The sequence below is a fragment of the Martes martes genome, assembly GCF_963455335.1.
Source record: "Martes martes genome assembly, chromosome: 1".
Lineage (NCBI taxonomy): Eukaryota > Metazoa > Chordata > Mammalia > Carnivora > Mustelidae > Martes > Martes martes.
This window is the reverse complement of record NC_137888.1, coordinates 48,930,116-48,957,370: the sequence shown is the minus strand read 5'-3', so window position 1 is coordinate 48,957,370 and position 27,255 is coordinate 48,930,116. Positions and strand designations below refer to the sequence as shown.

General features: G+C 39.3%; 1 protein-coding gene across 2 annotated transcripts in view; it reads right to left on the bottom strand.

The window, feature by feature from the left end:
* Window positions 1-15,872: 15,872 nt before the first annotated feature.
* The window catches only part of CEP97 (centrosomal protein 97), a 47,855-nt gene continuing 36,472 nt past the window's right edge, over window positions 15,873-27,255 (bottom strand). The window contains exons 10-12 of one of the 2 annotated variants that reach the window (XM_080799979.1): window positions 23,368-24,133; window positions 19,049-19,124; window positions 15,873-17,614 (exon numbers count right to left, since the gene is read on the bottom strand). In XM_080799979.1, the coding sequence (XP_080656105.1) occupies window positions 16,910-17,614; window positions 19,049-19,124; window positions 23,368-24,133 (1,547 nt within the window). In that variant the 3' untranslated portion in view covers window positions 15,873-16,909. The remainder of the gene's footprint in view (window positions 17,615-19,048; window positions 19,125-23,367; window positions 24,134-27,255) is intronic. The other variant, XM_080799980.1, reaches the window with a different exon arrangement.

Below are 27,255 nucleotides of genomic sequence, written 5' to 3'. Positions count from 1 at the left end.
TGGGGCATAACACTCTTCATCCTCAGAAGTCCCGCAGCACTTTCTTCTCACTTCACATCTCAGCATTTTCATTCCTCTGTATTTGTATGTATTTCCTGTTCCTCCAACTACACTAGACCAATCATGATTTAAAAAAAAAAAAAAAAACAGAGGGGCACCTGGGTGGCTCAGTCCGTTGAGCATTCGACTCATGATTTCAGTTCAGGTCGTGATCTCAGGGTCGTGAGATAGAGTCCCACATCAGGCTCCGCCCTTAGGGTAGAATCTGCTTCTGCCTCTCCCCCTGCTCCCCTCCACAGCTCTCTGTCTCTATCTTCTCTCTCAAATAAATAAATAAAATATTTTAAAAATTAAAAATTAAAAAAAAAAAAAACAGAAACCAGGGCACCTGGGTGGCTCAGTTGGTTAAACATCAACTCTTGGCTTCAGCTCAGGTGGTGATCTCAGGAGTGTGAGATCGAGCCCCAGTGCAGGGCTCTGTGCTGAGCATGGAGTCGGCTTGTCCCTCTTCCTCTCCCTCTGCCCCTTCCCCCAGCGAGCTCTCTCTCTCAATAAATAAAATCTTATAAAAACAAACAAACAAAAAAGGGACAACTGGGTGGCTCAGTCATTTAAGTGTCTGCCTTCGGCTCAGGTCTTGATCCCAGGGTCCTGGGATTGAACCCTGTGTTGGGGCTCCCTGCTCAGTGGGGAGCCTGCTTCTCCTTCTCCCTCTGCTGCTCCCCCTATTTGTGCTCTCTCTCTGTCTGTCTCTTTCTCTCTGTCAAATAGATAAAAATCTTAAAAACAAAACAACAAAAGAAAAAAACACAGAAAACAGGTATCAGAGAAAAAGCAACTTAGTAATAACAATGTATCATATTTCTTGGATTCACTCACAGTACCTCCCCCTTACAGGATATATATTGATGCAACAATCCACAGAACAAAAAATTATGGAAGCCTACTCTGCAGCATACACTGTACTAAGTGCCAGAAACTCCCATGGAAAAGCTTACACTTATATCAGACAAAAGGTATTTCCTCTCCTAAATTACGAATATTTATCCTTCTGCAGGCTCCCTATACAGGGATACCAAGCACTGTGAAAGACTGCACTTAACCATTTGATGACCCCTCAACCCCACCCCTAACACCCAAGCACTCACTCACCCCAAAGTACCTGTAAATCCTGGGAAGGAATAACTATGAACCAGAAGAAATGACTCTGTCATCAGGGCCCAACTGCTCTTCTGTAGAAGAGCAGGAGTTGGCCATAAATATCATAGGCTTCCCTTATGCCCAGAGAGGGAGAAGACCAAAGACAATACTCCACGGAAATTCAGCAGAACCACAGTAAGCACTGTCTGTGTACTGCAGAAAAACACCAGCAGCTTCGAGAAGGTTAATGTTATTAAGAGCCAGGTGGCAGCAGTGCAGCTGCGGTCAGGGGTGCAGAAGGATGGCAAGGGCAGCAGACTCCAGAACTACGGGGACCACAGGGACACAGGTAGCAAAGCAAATGTGCAAGAAACCTCTCATGGCCAAGGACTTCTACTGAAAGTTGTTACTGGAGGGGCATGCGAGACCTGACTTTTAGACCTATCTGTATATCTAGGTAGATGTGGTCTAAGGGGCACGTAGACCTCTCTTTGAAAAGACGTATATGAAAATGTTCATAGTTGTTACCTCCACAGATTTTTTTTCTCCTTCATCTTTATCTTTGTGTCCTAAATTTTCACCAGGAAATAAAAATTACAAATAGAAAAAAGCAGGTTTCTAAAAGTAATAATTAACAACAAGCCATAAGGAGAAACACAGCATTAAACCAAACACAGAAAAACAATTCAATTTAAAATGAAAAATTTGGGGGCACCTGGGTGGCTCAGTGGATTAAGCCTCTGCCTTTGGCTCAGGTCATGATCTCAGGGTCCTGGGATCGAGCCCCACATCAGGCTCTCTGCTCAGCGGGGAGCCTGCTTCCCCCTCTCTCTGCCTGCCTCTCTGCCTACTTGTGATCTCTCTCTCTGTTAAATAAATAAAGAAAATCTACTAAAAAATAAATAAATAATAAAATGAAAAATTTCAAAGTGAAAGAGGAAATCTCTAACCGTTCTCTACTGTTTTCCTACAAATACAAAACCTAGGCATTATACCAAGAGTTATTTAAAAAGACAGCAGGACAATATCACTCAGTATCTCAAACTGCCTTAGAATTGAATAAAAACAAAAGTGTTAGATGGAATGACTCTACGGAAAAGTTTTCCTAGACCAGCCAAAAATAAAAATTTATTACTGAATGTTATTTACCTTTTTAAAAAAATTTTCCAGTTCCCAAGAAGAGATGCTTATTAGAACTAAGAGATTAGAGCTTACATCTAACTTTCCTTCCAGTGTAAAGTCCTGAATTCAAGCAATCATGACAGCGCTTATTCTTTTCTTGCCACATTCAAAGCACAGGTTGATGTTTCCTCACTTTTATACCGTTCTTCCTGCTGCAACAAGATTACACACATGATATCCAGGTTAAAGACACCAAAATTAAGGAAAACATTTGAAATCAAGAGTACAGTTTTATCCCAAGATGCACAGAGATTTCAGTATAACAAAGTAGGAGAAACATTTCCTTTACTACTAATAAAAAATAGTAACTGGCTATATATATATATATATATATATATATATACACACACACATACATACATACATATATATATATATACATGGCAAGTCACTCCCAGATCTGAGCTGAAGGTCAAATTTTATAATTAGCAATAATAACTGAAAAAATATAAATCAAAGATAAAAGCTCCATATGTTACTTTTCTTAAAGACTAGAATAATTATGTACTTCAACAACCCATCCTACAACTATAGAAAACAAGAGGTATCTAGACAGATCCAAAAGTTATGATTAATTCAGGAGGAATTTAAATTTGAGCGGTCTTGTTTTCAAATCCTAATGTGTAAGTCCACCGCTTAGTCATGCCTCATATTTATGTTTGAAGGACAAGCAAAAAGTAAAATGCATGGTCTGTTGGGTTTCTTCTGCCAAAGGTGATTAAGACTACTTACCAGCCAATCTAACTTCTTTATGGCCTGACACAACAACCCTAGACTGCCACTATGTATGTGACTTCCTACTCCATCTCATAAGAGAATTACAGAGTGATTGTTTACATCACTTGGAATTAAAACTGTCAGTAACATCAATGAGATAGTTGAGTTCAGTACTAAAAAGAAAATTAAGCAGCAAACCCCTCCCCTAGGGAATTAGACAACCATTTCACAAAGATAAGGTATTACAGGATAAGTACACATCCAGTTTCTGGAACAGTCCTCATTCTATATACTCTAAACTGCTATCCACATAAATATAATTGTACTTGTCAGACCAAGTGTATAGAATTTTAATTCAGAATATGTGGACCCCCTACATAGAAGACAAATCACAGATCTACATGGAATATTCTATATCAGGGGCACCTGGGTGATTCAGTGAGTTAAGCATCCAACTCTTGATTTCAGCTCAGGTCATGATCTCAGGGTTGAGATCGAGATTCTCCCTTTCTCTCTCTCTCTCTCTCCTACTCCGTCTGCCCGTCCCCCCTCTAAAAAATTTATATATCAAACTTTCCAAATTGCAGCTGTATAACTCATAAACACAGAGAAAAAACTGATGGTTGCCAGAGGGGAGGGACGTGAGGGGGGGGGGATAGATGAGGAGAATTAAGAGGTACAAACTTCCAGTTACCAAATAAATTAGTCATGGGGATGCAAATGTAATATAGAGAACATAGTGAATAATATGGTAATAATTCCGTATGGTGACAGACAATAACTACGCTGACTGTGGTGATCATTTCATAATGTATATAAATGTCAAACACTATGGTGAGCACCTGAAACTAATATAATATTGTATGTTAACCATACTTCAATAAGTAAATAACAAAGAGCACCTATATTTCACAGGGTGCTGGGTAAGACCCTGAAACTTAACAGGCCAGGATCCAGGGAAAGAACTGGAGCCGTATCCATGAATATGACAATGATGGGTCACCAAATAAGGTCAACCCTTGACAAAGAGGAAGCACAGTCTGCGGGACTTGTTTCCCCTGATTCCATTTCTCTTCCATTTATCCCCACCTCACACACCCAAAGTGCTGACTCACCACCCAGGCCTTCCCCTGCCCTTCTTCCAAAGCAGCACCCCATGCTTTCACGGGTTGGGGGGGGCAGTTGGAGAGGAGACGGGAAGTAAAGAAATCAGTTAAACAAGTCACAGAGTAGTAAGTGCTGTAAGAAAAAAATAAGGCACCTTGATAGGCTGTGTTCTTTAAACTTGTATACACATTAATATCATCCTGTAAGCTTTTAACAATGCCAATGCTTAGACCAGACTCAACTAACTGAATCGGAATCTGTAGGACCAGGGCCTAAGAAACAGGTTTTTTTAAAAAGGTCTCCGAATGACTACTATAATATACTGCCAAACAGGGGAACCGCTAGTATGAGGTGGCCAGAGGTGTTATTTCTATCAGCGGGTCAGGCCTTTCCAAAATGATCTCTGAATTGTAACTTACACTGTCCCCTCAGGACAATCCGATTCCAGGATAACAGGGACAGCCAACCTCACTTCAGTGATCTATTCCTTCGTTTCCCTTCTCAGTAACAAATAACAGCACTTTATCAGGCCAGAGACTGTGGAGAGAAGAGACGAAGTACCAGCAGAGGAACGCAGAACCCAAACACCTTGGAGCGTGCTGCTACCTCCACTGCATGGAATCAGACAATTAATGATCAGAGTCTGGGAGTCCCGCCAGCTTCAAGCACACCCTGATGTTCCAAATGATAACCACACTGAGGAAGGGGAAGGGCCACTGAGCAGTGTAATTCTTCATCTTTAGGAAACTGGCAGCAATCCTCCTTTAGGATAATGAAAAGAAAGGAAAATTTTACAGACAATTACACACGAAATTTGTATAAATCCTGATTGAGAATGCCACTTACCACCACCCTAGTGGCCTTTAATCAAGCGGAGACGGGTGACAGGCCCGGGTTTTCACATCACACCTTGCAAAGTCACACGCTTCTCTCCCCATACGACCTGAATCTGATGTCCCAAAGCGTCAGCTCAATAATGCCAGAAGAGTCCAAAGTGTGAGAGCATCGCCAGGCAAGTGGCAGCTGGGCCCCGGGGCAGCAGTGAGACCGGAGAATGGGGCTGAGGAGGCAGGCGTCGCAAAGTGCCCCGCATCGGGTTAGGAAGAGGTCTTCAGCTGCTGCACCTGCCCGCGTTGCAGCAAGTCCGGAAAACTGAGCACGGAGATGCTCAAGTCAGCCCCGCCCCCTCCCTGCGGGAGCCGCAGCGGCTCGGGCAACTCAGGTCCGAAGCTACGGCAGCCGGAGGCTCCAGTTCTGCCCCCGCCGAGGACGGAAGCCTTCCCTTTCTGGCTCCAGAACCCCCAGCCGTGACCCCCGAGTCTGCAGCTCCTCTGCACCAGGCCGGGGACTCAGGGGTCGGCGCGTGCGGAGAAAGGGGCTTCTCAGACTAGAGGCGCCCGCGAGGCGCCAGGGATGGGGTCCCTCGAGCGGCAGGGACCCAGCCCGGCGCCTGCGCACAAGCCGGAGTCCCGCACTCACCGCTGAGCCCTGCTGTCCGCTGTGCTCTCTCTAGCCGCTAGGCATTCGGACCGCGGGATGTGGGGAGGCTGCGCCAGATTGCCTGGCCCCTGCTTCCTGGCCCCGCTACGCCTCCTCACCCCCGACCCCCGGCTACAATTGGTTGAACTCCAGAAGGGGCGGGCCGAGGATGCTGACTGACAGCCGCGGGCGCCGTGCGCCGAACGCTGAGCCGCAAGGCGAGGCAAGCGTAGTGGGCGCTGCTCGCGCAAGGGGCCGCTTTGCTTCTGCGCGCCAGGGGGTCATACAGCTGTCATACAGCTGTAGCCCTGTGGCCTGAGCTCTAGCCCCTCTCGGGACGGGCTTCTCTCGCCTTCGAACCTGAGGGTTCCCTAGGGACAGTCTGTTTCAAGGCTTCTTTTCTTGTCAGCCAAAGTGACCATACTGGAGAAGCCCGTACTTGGGCCGTTTCTTCTGCCAGAAAAAACACTATTGGCCACGCACGAGCTCTGGAACGGCAGGTTCTTCAATCTTTCCCTGCTTAGAATTAGTCGGCTTACTCTATTTGCTCTTAAAACAGCCTCGTTCCTTTTACTCTCCCTGTACGTAACATAGGTCTGACAAAAATGCATGCATACGTTCTCCCATCCCCCAAATCTGGGTTATCCTATTTTGGACGATCTTCTAAGCGGTAGAACGTCTATGGCTATGTGAAATTCAGAAACTGAGAGGAGACCTTGGAAGACAGATATAGGACCTGCTCAGGAAGCCGGAAGGGATTGCGGGCTGCTCTGTGCTCTTCAGTGCACAGTGGGGTTAATGGAATTTATCCCAACAAAACACAGACTCTAAAAATAGACCTGCCCCAGACTATTATCTCAAGGTTGAGGAAGAATTAATACAAATTGCAACTAACATTAATTATTTTTACATTTACTGACCACAATGGACTCTACGTGCTTATTCAGATGTTTTCGTGGGAGAACTACATGCATGGGTGACCAGGCGGATGGAAGAAAAGCAGTTTCTACATAACGGCCCACTCTTCTGGAGTAACCATTTCATTCTCCTTCCTGGAGAAAGTCAGCCTTCCAAGGCCTGTTCATAAAAGGTGACTTCCATTGCCTCTGCTAGAAGAAGATCCCCATATGATAAATTTGTGCTCTCAGTCCTATCTCCCAGACACCCCATCACCTATCTTTTACAGTTTGGCTGCCTGGTAAGCTGCAAATACTTAAACAGGAAATGCTGACTTCTAAGTCATGGTTTTGGACCACATTAGTGATCCCTGATAAGCCCTTTCTCCCACAGGCACTCATAATCCTGAAGCACTTGAGTCATCTTACCTATATACAGTCATTTTGGCCACAAAAAACAGTGACCAGGACCAGGGAGGCCTGCCTATCACTACTAGATAACTGCGTATCACTTCAAATAACTCTGACTGCAAAGTCACCACACTCCTAATGAAAAATACTATCATACAAAAAATTTGGATCTTAGCCTGACTGGGGCTGACACACAGCTCTACTTCATACTAGCAGTGCCAGTCTAGGCAAATGATTTAACTTCTCTGGGCTCAATTCCTCAACTGTAAGTTAGGGGCAACAGTATCTGCACTTAGGAATAAATGAAATAACAAATAAAAGTTCCCTAGCACAGTGTCCCAAATCTCTTCGATTAAATTCCTTACCTCAGGTTATGACATGGCATAAGGAATTTCTGAATACTACATTTATGATAATCAAACTTTGAGAGCTTGATAAAAATGAAGACAGAAGGTTTGTATGTCATGATATAAAACCAAAGGAACTGTTCTTTTCTGACCTATCTGCAAAAAAGTTTTGATGCTAATGTTACTCAATTTTATTTCTCTAACAACACATGGGTCTGAGAGTTAGATAAGCAAAAAAGCAAATTAAGCCAGTTTCTGATGAAGTTAATTTGGTGGGTATTTACCAGCAACCTGGCTCCATCTCTGATGGCAGAAGCTTGGGGCACAAGCACTCCTGAGCCCATGTCAGTTCCTGATTCAGTTACTTTGCTTCTGAACCCTCTGAACAAGTGACTAAAATTTGGGCCCCCAACCCCCTTAAACCATTGTTCAAAATAAGTGACTACTGTCAGGTTAGGTACCAACCACTCTATTCCCAAAACACCATGAACCATGAGAAGATGTTGCCAAAGATAGGAGACTAGAAGGAAGAGGAATTTGGTGCCTGTATGAGTCTGTTCAGGCTGCTATAATAAAATGCCATAGACTGGGGGGCTTAAACAACAGAAATTTATTTTCTCACAGTTCTGAAAGTTAGAAGTCCCAGAGCAAGGTGCGAGCTGATTCAGTTCCTTGTGAGAGCTTTCTTATTGCCTTGGAGATATATACCTTTTGTTTCCTTCTTCTTTTTTTTTTTTTAATTTAAGGAACTGTCTGTGTGTGTGTGCATGCGCGATAAAGCGTGCGCACACACACACACATGCCAATGCAGGTAGAGGGGCTAGAACTCAAGTACCTGGAGGCCTCAGGAGTTCTGCTGGGCAGTGCAAAGGAGCTTCTTCTCCTGCTACTTTATATCCTGTCTTTGAATGCTTCCAGCTCTCCATGCTGGTCCTCCTTCTCAGGGGGCCACAGCTCCCCCTTGTGCTGTATGACATAGTCCTCAAACCACCTGGCCTGATTGGCAATCCAGAACATAGCCAGCCACAGGGAAGTTTTGGTAGCCCGTGTCCTCTGAAACACCTCCATCTTCACTCCCATCTTGTTTCTCTATCCCCTCCTCCTCTTATAAGGATATCAGTCTCATTGGATTAGTGCCCTACCCTTATGACCTCATTTAACCTTAATTGCTTTTGCTGAGAAAGGCAGTCTCATGCAAGCTGTCCTTCATACATACCGCCTTAGCCTAGCTTACCAAGAGATGAAAGAGTACTCACAGCTTGTGCTGGGCTTTCTGCCTTGTGTGGGACTTTCTTCGTGTGTTCCTTTATTTTGCTTAAGACACCTGAGAGTTCCTTCACTGCTTCCACCATGCAAGGACACACTAAGAAAATGGCCATCTATGAATCAGAAAATTACCCTTACCAGACACCAAACCTACTGGTACCTTGATTTTGGACTTCTCAGTCCCAGAACTGTGAGAAATAAATTTATGCTGTTTATAAGCCACTCCATCCCTGGAATTCTGTTATAGCAGCCCAAATGGAACTATCCACTCAAAAGTTTTCCAAAGTCACTTAGGTCATTTCCCTTTTTCTTACGCCTCTTCAGTGGATTTATGTCATACACCTGTAATACTTAGATTCAGTTGTCATAATCCACACTCTATCCTAAGATTGCCCTGACATCCTACTTGAAATTTTGGGGATAAAATGTTCATATAATAAAACTTCAGTCTTTGGGCACTATTCTAATAGTTTTAAAGGTCAGTATGTGATGATAAAGAGATCAATTCATCAAGAAGTACAGTTGTAAATAATTAGATACAAATATTAGATATTATACAGATAAATATCAGATATACTATATAAATATATAAAGCAAATACTATCTGAACTAAAAAGAGAAAAACAGAGCAATAATATTTGGAGACTTTAATATTCCATTCTCAACGATTGATAAAGTATCCAGACAGAGAATCAATAAGGGAATAGCAGATTTGAACAACGCTACAGACCAAATGGATCTAACGGACACATACAGAACATTCCATCCAATAGCAGCAGAACACATTTTTCTCAAGGGCACCTGGAACATTTTCTAGGATAGATCATATTAGGTCACAAAACAAGTCTCAACAAATTAAAGAAGGTAGAAATTATATCAATTATCTTTCCAACCACAATAAAATTAAATTACAAAACAGTAATGAGGGGAAACTGGAAAATTCACAAATACATGGAAATTAAACACATTTCTGAACATCCAATGAATAAGAAATTAAAGGGATATAAAAAATATTTTGAGACAAATGAAAATAAAGACAAAATACCAAAACTTATGGGATGCAGCAAACAGTTCTCAGAATTCTGTCAACTATATTCAAATTTTTAAAATTTAACTTAGGGGCAGCTGGGTGGTTCAGTCAATTGAGCATCTGTCTTTAGCTGGGGTCATGATCCCAGGGTACTGGGATTGAGCCCTGCTTTGGGCTCTCTGCTCAGTGGGGAGTCTGCTTCTCCCTCTCACTCTGCTCCTCCTCTACCTGTCCTCCCTCTCTCTCTCAAATAATAAAATCTTTAAATTTTTTTTTTAATTTAGGGGCACCTGAGTGGCTCAGTTTTTAGGCGTCTGCCTTCGGCTCATGTCATGATTGCCGGGTTTTGGGGTTGAGCCCCGAGTCGGGCTCTCCACTCTGCAGGAAGCCTGCTTCTCCTCTCCCATTCCCTCTGTTTTTATTCCCTCTCTCGCTGTCTCCTTCTCTGTCAAATAAATAAATAAAATCTTTATAAATTAAATAAGTAAAAACCTAATTTAAAAAAATTTTAAAAGGAACATCAGAGCAGAAGGATCTATAAGGAGCAGAATAAAGGGGCAAAAGAGGTATGGCAGGGAGGGAGTGATAACTGATAGATGATCAGACTTGTGAAACTATTTGGGGAAATCTTCTTAAATGTGTACAGCAGATCTAGTGGAGCACCTGGAAAAAATAAGAGTGGGGATATAGCTGGTCTTGGGACTGAAAAAAATAAGGCAGTTTTTAATTCCAAGAAATTTTTTAAAATACAAGAAAAGATGGGGCACCTGGGTGGCTCAATTTGTTGAGTGTCTGACTCTTGATTTTGGCTCAGGTCATGACTCCAGGGTCCTGGAATCAAGGGCTCCCTGCTCTGCGGGAAGCCTGCTTCTCCCTCTCCCACTCCTCCTGCTTGTGTTCCCTCTCTTGCTGTCTCTCTCTCTCTCTCTCTCTCTCTCTCTCTCTGTCAAATGAATAAATAAAATCTTTTTTAAAAAAGAAAGTAAAATATTTAAGAATAATTTAACCAAGGAGGTAAAAGATCTTTACACCGAAAACTAAGTCATTGATGAAAGAAATTGAGGAAGACACAAATGGAAAGGAATCTTGTGTTCATGGATTGGAAGAATTAATACTTAAAAGCTCTGTACTACCCAGAGCCATCTATAGATTCAATGCAATCCCTATCAAGATTCTGATGGCATTTCAAAACTATATTATAAAGCTACAGTAGCCAAAACAGTATGATACTGGCATAAAAACAAACACATAGACCAATAGAACAGAGTCAAGAGTTCAGAAATAAACCCATGCATATATGGTCAACTAATATTTGACAACAGAGCAAAGAATACCCAATAGGGAAAGGAAATTCTCTTCAATAAATGGGTACTAGGAAAACGTAATATTCATATGCTGAAGGATGAAACTGGATCTCCAAATTATACCACTCACAAAAATTAACTTGAAATGGATTAGACTTAGACATAAGACCTGATACCATAAAATTTGTAAGTTGCTAAGAGAGTAGATTTTAAAAGTTCTGAACACATACAATTATAAAACTAGATAAGGTGATGGATATGTTAAATAATGTTATTGTGGCAAACATTTTATAATATATACATATATCAAAGAATCATACTATAAACCTTAAACTTACACAGTATGTCAACACTTCTCAATAAAGCTAAAAAAATTTTAAATTTGAAAAAAAATTCCAGCAAATATATATAATGGGATACTACTCAGCAAGGAAAAGGACTGAAATATCAGATGAATCCCAAATAATTATGCTGAGTAAAAGAAACCATACAAATAAGAGGGGTTATAAAGGAAATGAAGAATCTTTCAAGGGTGGTAAATATGTTCATTATCTTGATTACTTTGATTGTTTTATGGGCATGTATGAGTCAAAATTTATCAAATTGTCCACTTTATTTTTTTAAGTAGGCTTCATGCCCAATGTGGGGCTTGAATTCACAACCCTGAGGTCAAGAGTCACATACTCTGACGGCCAGACACCCCTCAAATTGTCCACTTTAAATACATGAAGTTTACTGTATGCCATTTATATCTCAATAAATATTTTTTTAAAGATATTATTTATTTATTTGTTTGTTTGACAGGCAAAGATCACAAGTAGGCAGAGAGGCAGGAAGAGAGAGAGAGGAGGAAGCAGGCAGGCTTCCTGACAAGCAGAGAGCCCGATGCGGGGCTCGATCCCAGGATCTGGGATCAGGACCTGAGCTGAAGGCAGAGGGTTTAAGCCACTGAGCCACCCTGGCACCCCTCAATAAATATTTTTTAAGGTATATAATTAATTTGGGATTCCCTGCCCTAATCAATATTTTGATTAACCAACTGTACTAGTATGCTCAGGCTGCCATAACAAAATACCATTGATTAAGTGGCTTAAACAATAAAAATTTATTTTCTCCTATTTCTAGGGACTGGAAGTCCAAGATCTGGATCTCAGCATGGTTGCTTTGTTGAGCTCTCTCTTCCTGGCTTGCAGATGGCTGCCTTCTCACTGTGTCCTCAAGTGGCATTTCCTCTAGGCACACACAAAGAATATCTTGTGTCTCTTCCTCTTCTTACTAGGGTATACCAGTCCTATTGGATTAAGACCCCTTCTTTATGACCTTTCTTAACCCTAATTACCTCCTTGAAGTAGTTATCTCCAGACACAGTCACATTGGGAGGGCTTCAATTTATAAATTTTAGCGGGGGATACAATTTGGTCCATAACACCAACAAACTATAGGTCCCAACTGGGTCAAATGAGAAGGCTTGTGCTCTATTTACTCATTCACTCCCTAACTTTCAGCACCCAGTTTCAACAGTACCTGACAGTGTCATCTGTGCTCTGTGAGGGATATCTGCTCTTCTCTACCCATCACCTGGAAGTAATAAAATCTATACCAGATAAAACTACTAAATTACCATTCTTTCATTTCATATCTATTATAAGGCTAGGACTATTTTATTGTAAACTCATTTATAAAACAACACTCTGGAACTTCCTTGGAATTCTATCTGCAATTTGTTCTGAATTTTAATTACCCATTAATTGCAAACACAATGAGTAACAACCATTACTACTAACCACTATAATAAATAGACTAATCACTCAAACAAATGTACAAACTTTTTATTTAGAATTAGACTCAAATACAAATTAAATACAAATTAAATATAATACAAAATATTTAGCCTTCATAAAACAGACCATAACCACTTTAAATCATCTATTTCTAAAACAAAATTAAAGAGAAATCTAAAAATAAATTTACTTTTAAACTCTTTTTGTTAATATTAAAATTATTACAAAATACTCAAAGAAATTGAATTAGAAAATGAACAAAGCCACTACACAGAGATTCCTGCTATCTACTAAAATCAATTTAGGAATTAAAATGTAATATGATTTCCACTCATTCACAAATAAAAAGCACCTCATTTTAAAAAGACAATTATCTGTTTCACTCTAAGGTTATGAGAACTGTTTTGTTTACTTGGCGTTTAATTTTAATATGGCACTGTAGGTTTGATCAGTGTAAGCAATATCACTAAAAATATTTAAGTGTTCCTTACAGACCCTTTTTGTTTTACTTTATGAATAAAGGGATCATATATTTAAAAGTTAAAACATTACAATATAATAAATGTCATTAATAAGATACATGGCAAAATAAAAATATACATTAAAAATGAAGTCTTTTCTTTTATGAATGGGAAACTGATCAGACTCATGTTCTATATGCCATCTTCACTCCAGAAAAAAAAAGTTTTATAGTTTATATTGTTATAAATCCAATTCTAAGAATCTGCACCAAAAAAAGTAACAAGGAGATAGTATAATATCTTAAGCTCATATTATATCTGAAAATACTTACAAAAAGTGGAACTAGACTTGCATTAAGTAGATAACAGGAAAATACTATTACATAGTTTACATATTTAAAATAACCCAAAACAAAAATAAAAGTCCACACTCAAGAATGGCACCCACATTATTCAAGAATAAAGTTATCTGCATATATGCAAACCAGTGTGTGGCTAAATATTTTCCTAAAACATGCATATTATGAGGCCTTTCATAATTAAGCTTATAGAACCAAACTATATTGTGTTTATATCAACTGTCATAATTGGACATTTCTGCACATCAAGAGAGTTAAAACTCTGACATCTGTTGTTCTGTAAAATTAAGAAGAAATATAAACAAACTCGGGATTTCACTAGAAAATTTTAGATATCTCAGCAACCTGTTATACTTCTTGACATGAAATAAATGGATTCCAGATGCAATTAGTCTTTTAAATTTTTAATCTCTAGAAGTTCTCTTTAAAAACCATTTTAATGGGCGCCTGGGTGGCTCAAATGGTTAAGCGACTGCTTTCGGCTCAGGTCGTGATCCTGGGGTCCCAGGATAGACAGAGTCCCACATCAGGCTCCCTGCTCGGCAGGGAGTCTGCTTCTCCCGCTGACCTCTCCCCTCTCATGCTCTCTCTCTCTCATTCTTTCTCTCTCTCTCAAATAAATAAATAAAATCTTTAAAAAATGATTTTAATGATATCACATTTCTTAGAGAAAATTTACTCAGACTTCTGAACAACTTAGTCATTATCTACAAGCAATTTTGATTCAAGTGGTAGGATTCTAGCTCTGTCCGTCTTTTTTCCTCTTTCAAAGAGAATGAAAAATATGCAAAGATTTTCCTACTGACTCACTAAATGTATAATTAATAGTGTGTAATAATAAATTTTGGAATACAATAACTTTTTAAGTTTTCACAGTTTACTACTACTAACTAGCTATAACATCAGCAAGTCACTTAATTCTCTATACCTTTTCATCCTTAAAACAATGAGATTAGAATAGATAATTGCTAAGATTCCTTCCAATTTTCACATGGTAAGATGCTGTGCTTCTGGAGGAATATCTCGTTGATATATTGAATTTTCTATATATCAAGAAAACTGATACGAACTAAAATAACACAGCTAAACTAATCCTCTCCTATAAGAAAAAACACAAAGACCATGTTAAAGCTCAACTTCCCAAACTTTACTAGACTCATTCTCTCTTTAGCCAGACCAATGAATAGCCATGACATAACACCAATATCTTACTTAATTACATAAGTTATTTTAAATTACACTGTAAACTTATTAAAATATATTGTCTATGCCACAATTTTCCTGCATTCTAATTTACATTATTTTCATTCTATCTACATTCAAAATAATCTATATGGTTCAGTAGGGAGCAACTGATTATTCTTCCACTTTAAAACACTAGAAAAGTTAAATCTAATGAAGAGCAGAATATTAACCATTACCATACACTGTCAATTTTAAAATAAAAGTATACTAATATTATTTATCAGCTAGAAAAACAAAGCAAAGGTAAAAAAGGAAATCTTGCTGACAAACGCTAATATTCAAATAAATTTAGTTGTATTGTGCCATTTCTTAGAAAAAGAGGGAGAAGATATCAGCAGAAACCTACTTAGGCAATACTGAACCACGACATTTTAGGGACTTTTATGAGAAATTAATGTACCATAAATCAGCACTTTGGTATTTAGTGCAGTGCAAGTAGTTTTTTCTAACTATGGGCAGCAAATGAGGCACTTAACTGTAAAATAGAAAAATAGGGTATATTTAAGAAGAAATTAAAAATCATTCATAAAAGATAATTAGCATTATTCAAAAAGTAAAAAATTCTATTTTTATTTAATGTGCATTCAACATTACACATGCTTCAGTACGGAAAATTTGAATGTAAGACGGCTGTTTCATTTATAAGAGACAGAAAATATCTCCTTTTCAAGAGACTCTGAATTTCTGAGAATGAAATCCAACTCTTTTCAACCTGAGTGCTACATATTTATAAACCAAGAAAAATACATCTTACCCATACTGGAGAAATGTTTCTAGCTATCAGCAAAGTATAACATGTAATCCCCAACTTTATTCTTGAAGGATCATAAGTTTTTATTTTATATAACTTTGAAGAAAGGGATCTAGTGACTGTAACAGAAAAATGAATAGATATTTAGCACCTAAATTTAGAACACTTAAGTATTGCCATAGTTTTAAATAGTTGTATGTCCAAAGATTAGGGGAAATCAGATATATGCTGTTCAATGAAACTACAACATTCTCAAGGATTAATTTATTAAGCTTCCTTGATTTGCAAATGCACCCATCAATAACATTCAACACAATATTATCATTTCTTCCTGAAGTTACAGATATATATTCTTCTTAACAAGAAATAAGTGAGGTTTATTTTTTTTTTAACCACCACTAAACTGCCTTCCAAATGTGGCACTTTTCCAGAGATTTGGATAGAAAATAGTCCTTTTAAAAAGTCATATTCTACCATTAATATTATTTTAAATGTTCTTCATTGTGAAGCAGAGGTCAAAAAATGAAATAAATGGCCATGGACCTTCTGCTGAAATATATAAGCAAATATAATGCAGGGTCAGAGAAGATTAACATACGTTAATTTCTGGCAAGGAAGTTGGCACATAAATGCTTATCTGTAGGGTAAAAAAGCACTGAAAATGAAAAGATAATGTCTGCTGTGACATTATTCCAAGCAAATGGAGCCTAGCATCTGCTTTCTCCACATCTAAGAGATATTCTAGTCATGCCTCTTTAAGTAAGCTTGATTTTAATTCCAGATGGAACACTTTACTTCATATGTTAAAACTGACAGATGGCATTAAAGTTTTCCATGAGACAATTATATTCATTTCCTCTGAAAAATCCTATAATCTTACCTTTTCTCCCTATTTGCTCATAAGAAGGCTTTTCTTGACTCATAAGGGAGGACAAAAGGCTTAAAAATATATGTTCTTATTCCAAGGAGCCTGGAAAAATTTCTATAGTTCACAGTCCTTATATTTGTCATCTACACTCACTTTAACAAGTTGCATTCCTCACTGCATAATTGATTTCCTCACATACAAAAAAACTCTAACTTCTCTTATTTATATCTTTAAGGTAAACTCTTCTATTTTCTTGAAAGATATTCTAGTTTATTTTTGAAAGGAAATGAGTACATTAAAAAACAAGAACACTGTTGATGCAATTCAGTTATTAGGAAATAAAGTGCTTATAGCTTTCAACATAAATATTGTTTGACAGATTACAGCTAATAGCTAATAAAATCAAAATGAAGATTCAGCCCAGTCTCTAAAATAAGGAAAACATGAGATAAGAATACAAATTGTATATAAATAGTAAGAAAAATGGGGTGATATTCCCCTTCACAAAAAAAAAAAGACAACTGAAATTCTTAAGAAGCTTTCTCCTCCCAAGCAACCACATATGCTACACCGTAATACCAACATGCAATACCTGAAATTTAGAATCGCCGTCTGACTGTTGCCCTTGAACTTCAGCATTTAATTTACAATTTTCTGGTGCCTGGCTGATTTCATCTTGCAAAGTAGGAGATATGCCATGAGTATCATCTACAGAAGCACCATCAGACAAGGCATCTAACTTTTCAGGGGAAGAAGGTATGTCAAGCTTACTATCTCCTGTCCCTTCATCAAAATTTGTCCTCTCATCAGCATCTTCTAGCTGTTGGACTGAAGTTAAATACTGCTCAAGTAGACTATTATCCCGCTCATTGTTTAAGCTTTCCTTATTCCATTCACCGTGCTCATCAATGACATCCCCTATATCTGACTCTTTGCCATATTTGACTGTGTCAATGGAATTCCCCATTATGGAACTTTCACTGCCTTCTGTGGAACTTTTCTCAAAATCCAGAGAATCCTGCAAACAGTGAACTTGGTCTGTTAGGGAAGAATGAAAACCAGAGTCTGGAAATTCTGGTAAGGATTTCTCTTGAGGCGCCTCATCAGGAGCAATGAACCAATCAGAATTTTGATGAGAAGAGGGCTCCTGACATTGGGTGAATAATGGATGTTTAGAGGGCACTAGAGTACTTGATACAGGAGGAACATCAGTATGCCAGGAACTTAGACGCTGATCCACCATCTGCTGCCAAGCTTGTAGAGACCTTACCTGTAAACCAAAGGGTATAATTTTATTATAAAACAAAAATCATGCCTGTTTTACAATGTTCTTTGAGTTTTTTCCCCCAGCACTCATGAAGTTGGTAAATGGCAGATGGCAGAACTGGAGTTAGAAACGGCCTGACTCCCCTTATCCCTTCCACAGCAATCCCAGCCTAAACCAGGCTGGTGCAAGTGGTATATGTTCTTGGTAACAAAAGGTCCTCACCAGGAGAGTCAGGATGGGCCAAAGCAATTCTCTTGTTACTACCAGAAAAACAAACAGAAGCACAATAGCCGTGACTAAGGGGTCAATAATGTACTCAATAGAAACTGAAGTCTATTGAATAAGACATGTTAGAGCCCAGGATAAGTAGATTCTCTAAAATAAATATCTCAATGTAGATATGCATTTAGGATAGAAATTTTAAATATTATCTAACAATATAGCATATACAACTCTAAAATATCCAAAAGTACCCTGAGTTCTTGATAATATAACCTTTACATTTTTAACATACAATCAAAATCTCAAAATTTTACAATTAAATCTGCAAGAAGAAAGCAATATACAGAATCTTTTAGTTTCTCTTTGACCACCCTCCCAGGAAATCACTGACAGCAGTTTGATACGTGTCCTTCCAGACCTTTAACTATGTTTTCAAATATACACAGAATTTTTAATATCAAGCAGAACCTTAAGTTCTGCAACTTGCTGTTTTTTACTGAACAATGTTATTCTGGAGAACTTTTTACATCAGTCCATACTGCTACCTTATTCTTTTTAATTGTTCCATAATGTTCCATGGTATTGTTATTCTATAATTTAACTACTCCCCTAATATTAGTAATTAGAAAACCTTAGAAATCAATAACTATTTCTTAATCTTATGGACAAAATCCTATTATAGCAAGTTCTTTTATAAAAATATTTCTAAGAAATTATCAAAGAAATGTTTGATGAGATAAAATAAAAGTAAAACTGATTGTCTTAACTGTCCCTGAAGTATGCTATTAGAGGATTTAAACTCTCTCTCTCAAGAAGTCATGTGCACGTTTTAGGACATGCATATCAGAGCCATCATATACTATCTTGGTCACCTTTCATTCAAATATTCCCAAGAGGTAAAACAAGATAGATGGCTAGAGAAAACTTTTAATTGAGTATTTTCTACCTATAGGAAAGTTGTAACATCCCTCAATTTAGTCACTTTCCTTCATCTTTACAGTTCTTTATCTTTCTGGTCAAAATTATGACAATATTTTTCTTTAAATAAAATGTAACAAAATTTACTGTCCTAATTCAGAGTTAGTGGCAAAGAACACATATTACATCCTTAACCTTGAAAAACTTCTCAATATGCCTGACTACTCTATGATTATCTCAATAAATCTAGAATTTTTCTTGGTTCACACATTAGGTAAATCAGCAGGAATGGTTTACCTGGTTCCAAAGGAATCTGACAGCCTCTTCTTGTACAAATTTTTTAATACGTTCTTCATCTCTTTCTTTTCTTAATCTACAATAATTCAAAATCCATTACTGACACAAGGAAGGTGCTTTGACTTGCGCCTATTGTTACAACTAACAGACTCATGTACTGTATTAATAGTCTAATAACTGCCCTTTCCACTTTTAGAATATCTAAGCTGAAACTTTAAACTATGACTCAATATAGAAGCTAAATGGATGTAACTGAAATTCAGATTATGTTGGTTCTACAAAGTATTGCTAATGATGAAAAATAAAATAAAATATTAAATGGCTCTTTATCGGGCCTTTATTTCCCAGCCAAAAACACCAAAGGCACAAGAGCCACAGAAAAAAGCAGCTGCTCAAAGGCTACAAAACATCAGAGGATTAGGATCACAGCTTGACAAGCCATCTTATAAGAGACTAATAGGACTAATCCCATCAAACTTCAGTTCCCATTTGCCCAGGTCCCTGACATATTCCTTGCTATCATCAAAGGACCTCCCCATCCATCACTTCCCCTTATTCATTAAATATTCATCTGGCTCACTACTGCCCTCTCCATACCTAGGCCTGTCACCAACCTAAGGCTCCCTTAGTTCTCTGTTATCGTCCACAATGTCACCACCATTTTGTTCTACTTCTAACCCAATTCCCAGGTTTCTCCAGACCCCCAAGCTCTTCTCCTGTGCCATCTGGGACCTCAGATTTATAACTGGCAAACTCCCTTACTGTCTCAACCTCTATCGTGAAATCTTCTTTGACCAAATCAGACCTACTGCTGATGACACTGTAGCCCTCTCAAGTAGAAGCTATTCTGAGACACCTGGCTAGTTCAGTTGGTAAAGCATGTGACTCTTGATCTCAGAGTAGTGAGTTCAAGCCCCATGTTGAGCATGGAGCCTACTGGGAAAAAAAAAAAAAAAGTGGAAGCTATTTTTTTCATTCAAACATCAGGGTCAGAAGATTGCTTCTACTGTCAACAACTGTTCTTTTGCCTTCCTCCTTGAAGAACTCCTGCCATCCGGCTAAATTTCTCCACTTTTTTTCAAGTACTAGCCTCCCAGAATCTGCCTGCAATCACTGAAATCTCAGCACCAGTCTCTTTCCACTTCATACCTACCATCATTTCTGGAGATCTCAGTATACACATGGATGCCCTCTCTAATAGTAATCCACCCTACATCATTCATCCTCAAAGTCTCTCTCTAGACCCGATCATTTTTGACTACACCATTTTCAAAAATGATTTTAAGCACCCACACAAACCACTACCCCCATCTTCCCAGTTCACTGGCTCTTGCACTGCCCCCCATGCAACAATCTAGACATCCAACCTTCATCCAGACCTCCAAACTAATGATCCCCGCCTCCTACTGTCTCCCCTTTTACATTCTTTAAATTCCAAGATCCACTATTATAATCATTCCCTCCCAAATATCTTCGGCTCCTTTGCCCTTCCCTCTCTCCTCTACCATATTCACCTGGGAAAAAACCATTCCTGGCAGAAAATTAACCATGCCCAAATCAGAATAGAACACCTGAAAATTGCTAATGAAACTTATACAGTCTGACCTTTGTTTTGCATTTTAAGTTTTTCCTCACAGTAATAATCCTCCATTTTCCTTTTCAGTTCACTTTTAAGATGAATACCTCATACCTCACATCTCTTTTCTTAAACCTTCTACACCCTCAACCCTCTCATTTTCAAATGTTGACCATGTCTTCTGTATCACTGAAAAAAGAGAAGCATTCATAAAACAGAACTTCTGCTTCCCACTACTGGGTATTTACCCCCAAAATACAGATGTAGTGAAAAGAAGGGCCATCTGTACCCCAATGCTCATAACAGCAATGGCCACGGTCACCAAACTGTGGAAAGAACCAAGATGCCCTTCAATGGACGAATGGATAAGGAAGATGTGGTCCATATACACTATGGAGTATTACACCTCCATCAGAAAGGATGAATACCCAACTTTTGTATCAACATGGACGGGACTGGAAGAGATTATGCTGAGTGAAATAAGTCAAGCAGAGAGAGTCAATTATCATATGGTTTCACTTATTTGTGGAGCCTAAGAAATAACACGGAGGACATGGGGAGATGGAGAGGAGAAGGGAGATGAGGGAAATTGGAGGGGGAGATGAACCATGAGAGACTATGGACTCTGAAAAACAATCTGAGGGCTATGAAGGGGCGGGGGGTGGGAGGTTGGGGGAGCCAGGTGGTGGATATTATGGAGGGCACGTATTGCATGGAGCACTGGGTGTGGTGCACAAACAATGAATTCTGTTACACTGAAAAGAAATTAAATTTTAAAAAAGCGCTTTCTTTTTTTTTTTTTTTTAAAGATTTTATTTATTTGCAGAGAGAAAGAGAGTACACAGAAGCAGGCAGAGAGGCAGGCAGAGGCAGTGAGAGAAGCAGGCTCCCCGCCGAGCAAGGAGCCCGACGCGGGACTCAATCCCAGGACCCCGGGACCATGACCCAAGCCGAAGGCAGCGGCTCAACCAACTGAGCCACCCAGGCGTCCCTAAAAAAGCACTATCTTAAAAAAAAAAAAAAAAAAAACTTCTGCTTCCCTCCCACCCTATCAAACCTACCATCTTACCTGCTTCTGCTCCCGCTCCTACCTCAGGCCACTCCCTCTCCTTGTGCACTGGATCCCTTCTTTCACCTTCTCAAGAACTTCAACCTTGCATTTCTCCTTTCTTTCCACTGCACTATCAGATTTTCCCTCTTTTTGAATCATTCTATCGACACATAAACATGCTCTATATCTCCCATCTTTAAAGAAGAATTTTCCTTAACTCCAGATTCTATTCCAGCAACATACCTCAAACGGGATCCCCCATAAAGGAACTGGCTACACTCACTCTTTACCTCTCATTCACAATTCAACCCATTCTGAACTGCCTGATTCCACTACATACTGAAGCTGCTCTTAGGAAATTCACTAGGCAAGAAAGGGTTAACTCAGCAGACTTGGGGTGTTCTAACCCCACACATTCCAAAGAAAGGACTGGCTTTGACTGGTGGGGAGATAATGTCCAAGTCCTTGAAATATCCTGCTTGATAACAGTATCTGTATATACGTGGGGTTTGGAGCCAAACCAGATAGTTATGCTAACAGTGTGCTTTCAGGTGAAGGAATACCTGTTTTGTTCACCTACAGTCCTGATAGAGACATGGTATCAGTCTGACCTTGGGTAGGAGCTAAGGTGTAAGTAGTTAAGGTTAGTCACATAGACACTCAATGCCTACAAGACTGACACCCAATAAAAACCCTGTAGTCAGGGCTTCAGTGAGTTTCCCTGGTTGGCAATATTTCATATGTGTTGTCACACATCAATGCCAAGAGACTCAGCCCTATCTATATAACTCCACTAGAAGAAGACAAGAAGCTTGTACCTGCTCTCCTAGACTCTGCCCTATGCACCTTTTTTCTTTGCTGACTTTAATCTGTATCCTTTCATTTGAATACACCATAGTCATGAACCGAATGGCTTCCCTGAGTTTTTTGAGTCCATTTAGCAAATCATCAAAACTGAGAATCGTCCCAGGGTCCCCCAGTACAGTCACCAATAACCTCCAGCTTCTAAATTAAACATATAATCCTCTGTTCTCCCTATGGCACCTCTCATCTCTCCTAAAACATTTCCCTATCAAAGCTGTGACACACACCCTGTCTTCCTATAACACTGGCTGCCCCTTCCCAGTCTCTTACTGCTTCCTCCCCTTCCACTTGATAATATTAATAAATATTGCTTGTTGCAAAACTAATACTCAAAATAAATATATGAACTTCTAATTTTCCTGGTTGGCAGTCAGTAATGTCAGCCACAGAAGTGAGGAATAATTCCTACCATTGTCCCAAACTTTCAGTCCCTTTTAAGTCCCCACTCCTTTCTTTAATTCTGTATCATCTACTGGGTTCCATGTAAACTTTCTCATCTTCTCATTCCTATTCTTATTCCATTTTTCTTCATTTTCTGTACTTTTCTATGTTTAGGTTTATAAATACCTATAAGACAAACCATTGTTCAACATTTATTGCTGCACTGCATCAATGTACCAACAGCCATGCTAGCAATGGAGATACATACAGCAGTTCCTGTCCTCAAGATGCTTTCAGTATGTTGTAGGAGACAAGGAAACCAAGAGTGGCAACAGGGTGTGAAGTGTCCTGACCACAACAGCAATGGCTCAGTGTTCTGAATCAACTCTAAGACTCTGACACTCCCAAATCAACAATACAGCACCTAAACAAGGACTTTTGACTTACCTCCTTATTTCATCTGTTAAGCAAACAATGTGTTCCTGCATTCTGCGCAGCCGAATTTCATGACGCACATCTTTAGCTTGGGGGTTGTAGTTCCTGGCATAAAAGCCCCGCCAATAGGCCTGAAGTTTCGTGGCTGCTTCATTTAATTTCTGAAGGGCAACTTTATCTTGTCCCAAAGCAACAGATCTCTGGGTTAAAACCCCACAGGGAACTTTCTCTGAAGCTACAGTTTCTCCACTGCCTGGCTGTGTATGGAAGACACTGTGTCCAACTGACTCAGGAAAAGATGTAAGACCATGGGCGTCATCCTTCAAGACAGCACTTGTTACTGTTGGCTCCAGACAAGGTAAGAGCCCATCTTTCTCATTTACCTCCGTAGGGATGCCACTTTCCTTCATTTGAACAGAATTCTCATTTGTAGTCCAAAACGCCTTTTCCTCGTCCTTATTAAAGTCCTGGTTTTCCAGCTCTTTCACAGATTCATCTGCAATACCATCATCTTCTAGGTCCAAGTTAATGCCTTGTAGCCTCAGCTCAACTGTAGGTGATACAGGAGAGAGTCCTGAAGCAACTGGCATAAAAGTGGACTCTGAAGAGAGAAGACTACAGTTTAACTTGTCCTCATCTGTCTGTATGTCTTCCAAGTGCAGGTCATTTCGAGAATATCTTGTAGTGTGTACAGAGGCTGGAAAGTTATTCTTAATAGCATATAATTGATCATCGTTACTATTAATCCCAACCCAAGAATTGACTTGGATGACGGGTTCTAGAAAAATCAACAAAGTATCATTGAAACCACTAAATATTTAAAAAGATTTTTAGTTGTATCTTTGTAATGAAATCTAACCCCTGAAATATAGTACAATATGATAAAATGCTTTGGTGATTTCCTCCAATATGCCTAAAACATCAAACAAAAGACTTTTGTTTTTAATTAAACAATTCTTTTTTTTTCTTTTTTGAAGATTTTTACTTACTTATTTGACAGAGAGAGAGAGATCACAAGTAGGCAGAGAGGCAGGCAGAGAGAGAGGGGGAAGCAGGCTCCCTGCTGAGCAAAGAGCCCAATGCGGGGCTCAATCCCAGGACCCTAAGACCAAGACCTGAGTCAAAGGCAGAGGCTTAACCCACTGAGCCACCCAGGCACCCCAAACCAAAGACTTTTAAGAAAATGAATTCTTGCAATAATCATTAGAATATCAAAGTATCAAGTCAATACAAAAGGCAGCAACTCTCTGAATATTTTTTAAACATTAGAAATAAAGCACAGTGAAGGAAACAATCAACAAAATGGAAAGGCATAGGAGAAGATATTCGCAAATGACATATCCAATAAAGGGTTAGTATCCAAAACATTTAAAGAATCGATATAACTCAACACCCAAAAAACAAATAATCCGATCAAAAATCAGAAGACATCGGGGTGCCTGGGTGGCTCAGTGGGTTAAAGCCTCTGCCTTCGGCTCGGGTCATGATCTCAGGGTCCTGGGATCGAGCCCCACGTCGGGCTCTCTGCTCCGTGAGGAGCCTGCTTCCTCCTCTCTCTCTGCCTGCCTCTCTGCCTACTTGTGATCTCTGTCTGTCAAATAAATAAATAAAATCTTTTAAAAAAATAAAAAAAATTTAAAAATTAAAAAAAATAAAAAAATAAAAAACAAAAATCAGAAGACATGAACAGACATTTCTCCAAAGAAGACAACACAGATGGCCAACAGACACATAGAAAGATGCTCAACATCACCCACCATCAGGGAAACGCAAATCAAAACTACAATGAGATATCACCTCACAACTGTCAGAATGGCTAAAATCAGAAACACAAGAAACAACAACTGATGGCAAGGATGTGGCGCAAAAGGAACCCTTGTGCACCGTTGGCAGGGATGCAAACTGGTGCAGCCACTGTGGAAAACAGGATGGAGGTTTCTCAAAAAGTTAAAAACAGAACTACCCTATGATCCAGTAATAGCACTACTAGATATTTACCAAAAAAATACAAAAACATTAATTCAAAAGAATACATGCACCCCTCTGTTTACTGCAGCATTATTTATAATTGCCAAATTATGGAAGCAGCCCAAGTGTCCATCAATAGATAAATGGATAAAGAAGATGTGAGATATTTATCCATACACACAATGGATTAATATTCAACCATCACAAGGAATGAAATTTTGCCACCTGCAACAACATGGCTGGATCTAGAGAGTACACTGCTAAGTGAAATAAGTTAGTCAGAGAAAGACAAATACCATATACCGCTCATAGGTGGAATTTAATTTAAAAAACAGATAAGCAAAGGAAAAAAGAGAAAGAGACAAACCAAGAAACAGACTCAACCATAGAGAACAAACTGATGGTTACCAGAGGAGAGGTAGATGGAGGGATGGGTGAAATAGGTGATGGAATTAAGGAGGGCACTTATCAAGATGGACACTGAGCAATGTATGGAATTGTTTAATCACCATATTGTACATCTGAAACTAATATAACTCTGTATATTAACTATATTGGAATTAAAATAAAAAACTTTAAATAATAATTATTATTGGGTGCTGGGGGCAGGTCAGGCCTACGGAATGCTTTGGCCCTGGGCTGTGGGTGAGCGTGGGTGAGCCCCTGAGGTGTGGCCCTCCGTCCTGAGGCAGTACTGGCGGATCCTGGATGCTCCTCCCCATTTTCTTTCCTTTACCTCGTCCTCCCAGTGTGATTTTCTTGACAAAGCATTTGACAAAGTACAGCATCCTTTCCTGATCAAAACTCTTCAAAGTGTAGGGATAGAGGGTACATACCTCAATACCATCAAAGCCATCTATGAAAAACCCACAGCGAATATCATTCTCAATGGAGAAAAACTGAGAGCTTTTCCGCTAAGGTCAGGAACACGGCAGGGATGTCCATTATCACCACTGCTACTCAACACAGTACAGAAGTCCTAGCCTCAGCAATCAGACAACAAAAAGAAATTAAAGGCATCCAAATTGGCAAAGAAGAAGTCAAACTATCACTCTTTGCAGATGATATGATACTATATGTGGAAAACCAAAAAGACTCCACTCTAAATCTGCTAGAACTTGTACAGGAATTCAGTAAAGTGTCAGGATATAAAATCAATGCACAGAAATCAGTTGCATTTCTTTACACCAACAACAAGACAGAAGAAAGAGAAATTAAGGAGTCAATCCCATTGACAAGTGCACCCAAAACCATAAGATACATAAGAATAAACCTAACCAGGGGCGCCTGGGTGGCTCAGTGGGTTAAAGCCTCTGCTTTCAGCTCAGGTCATGATCCCAGCATCCTGGATCGAGCCCCACATCGGACTCTCTGCTTGGTGGGGAGCCTGCTTCCCTTCCCCTCTCTCTGTCTGCCTCTCTGCCAACTTGTGATCTCTCTCTGTCAAATAAATAATTAAAATCTTAAAAAAAATTAAAAAAAAAAGAATAAACCTAACCAAAGAGGCAAAGAATCTGTACTCAGAAAACTATAAAGTACTCATGAAAGAAACTGAGGAAGACACAAAGAAATGGAAAAATATTCCATGCTCATGGATTGGAAGAACAAATATTGTGAAAATGTCTATGCTACCTAAAGCGATCTACACATTTAATGCAATCCCTATCAAAATCCCACCCATTTTTTTCCAAGAAATGGAACAAACTATCCTAAAATTTGTATGGAACCAGAAAAGACCTCAAATAACTACAGGAATATTGAAAAAGAAATCCAAAGTCGGGGGCATCACAATTACAGACTTCAAGCTCTATTACAAAAGAGTCATCATCAAGACACTACGGTACTGGCACGAAAACAGACACACAGATCAATGGAACAGAACAGAGAGCCCAGAAATAGACCCTCAACTATGGTCAACTAATCTTTGACAAA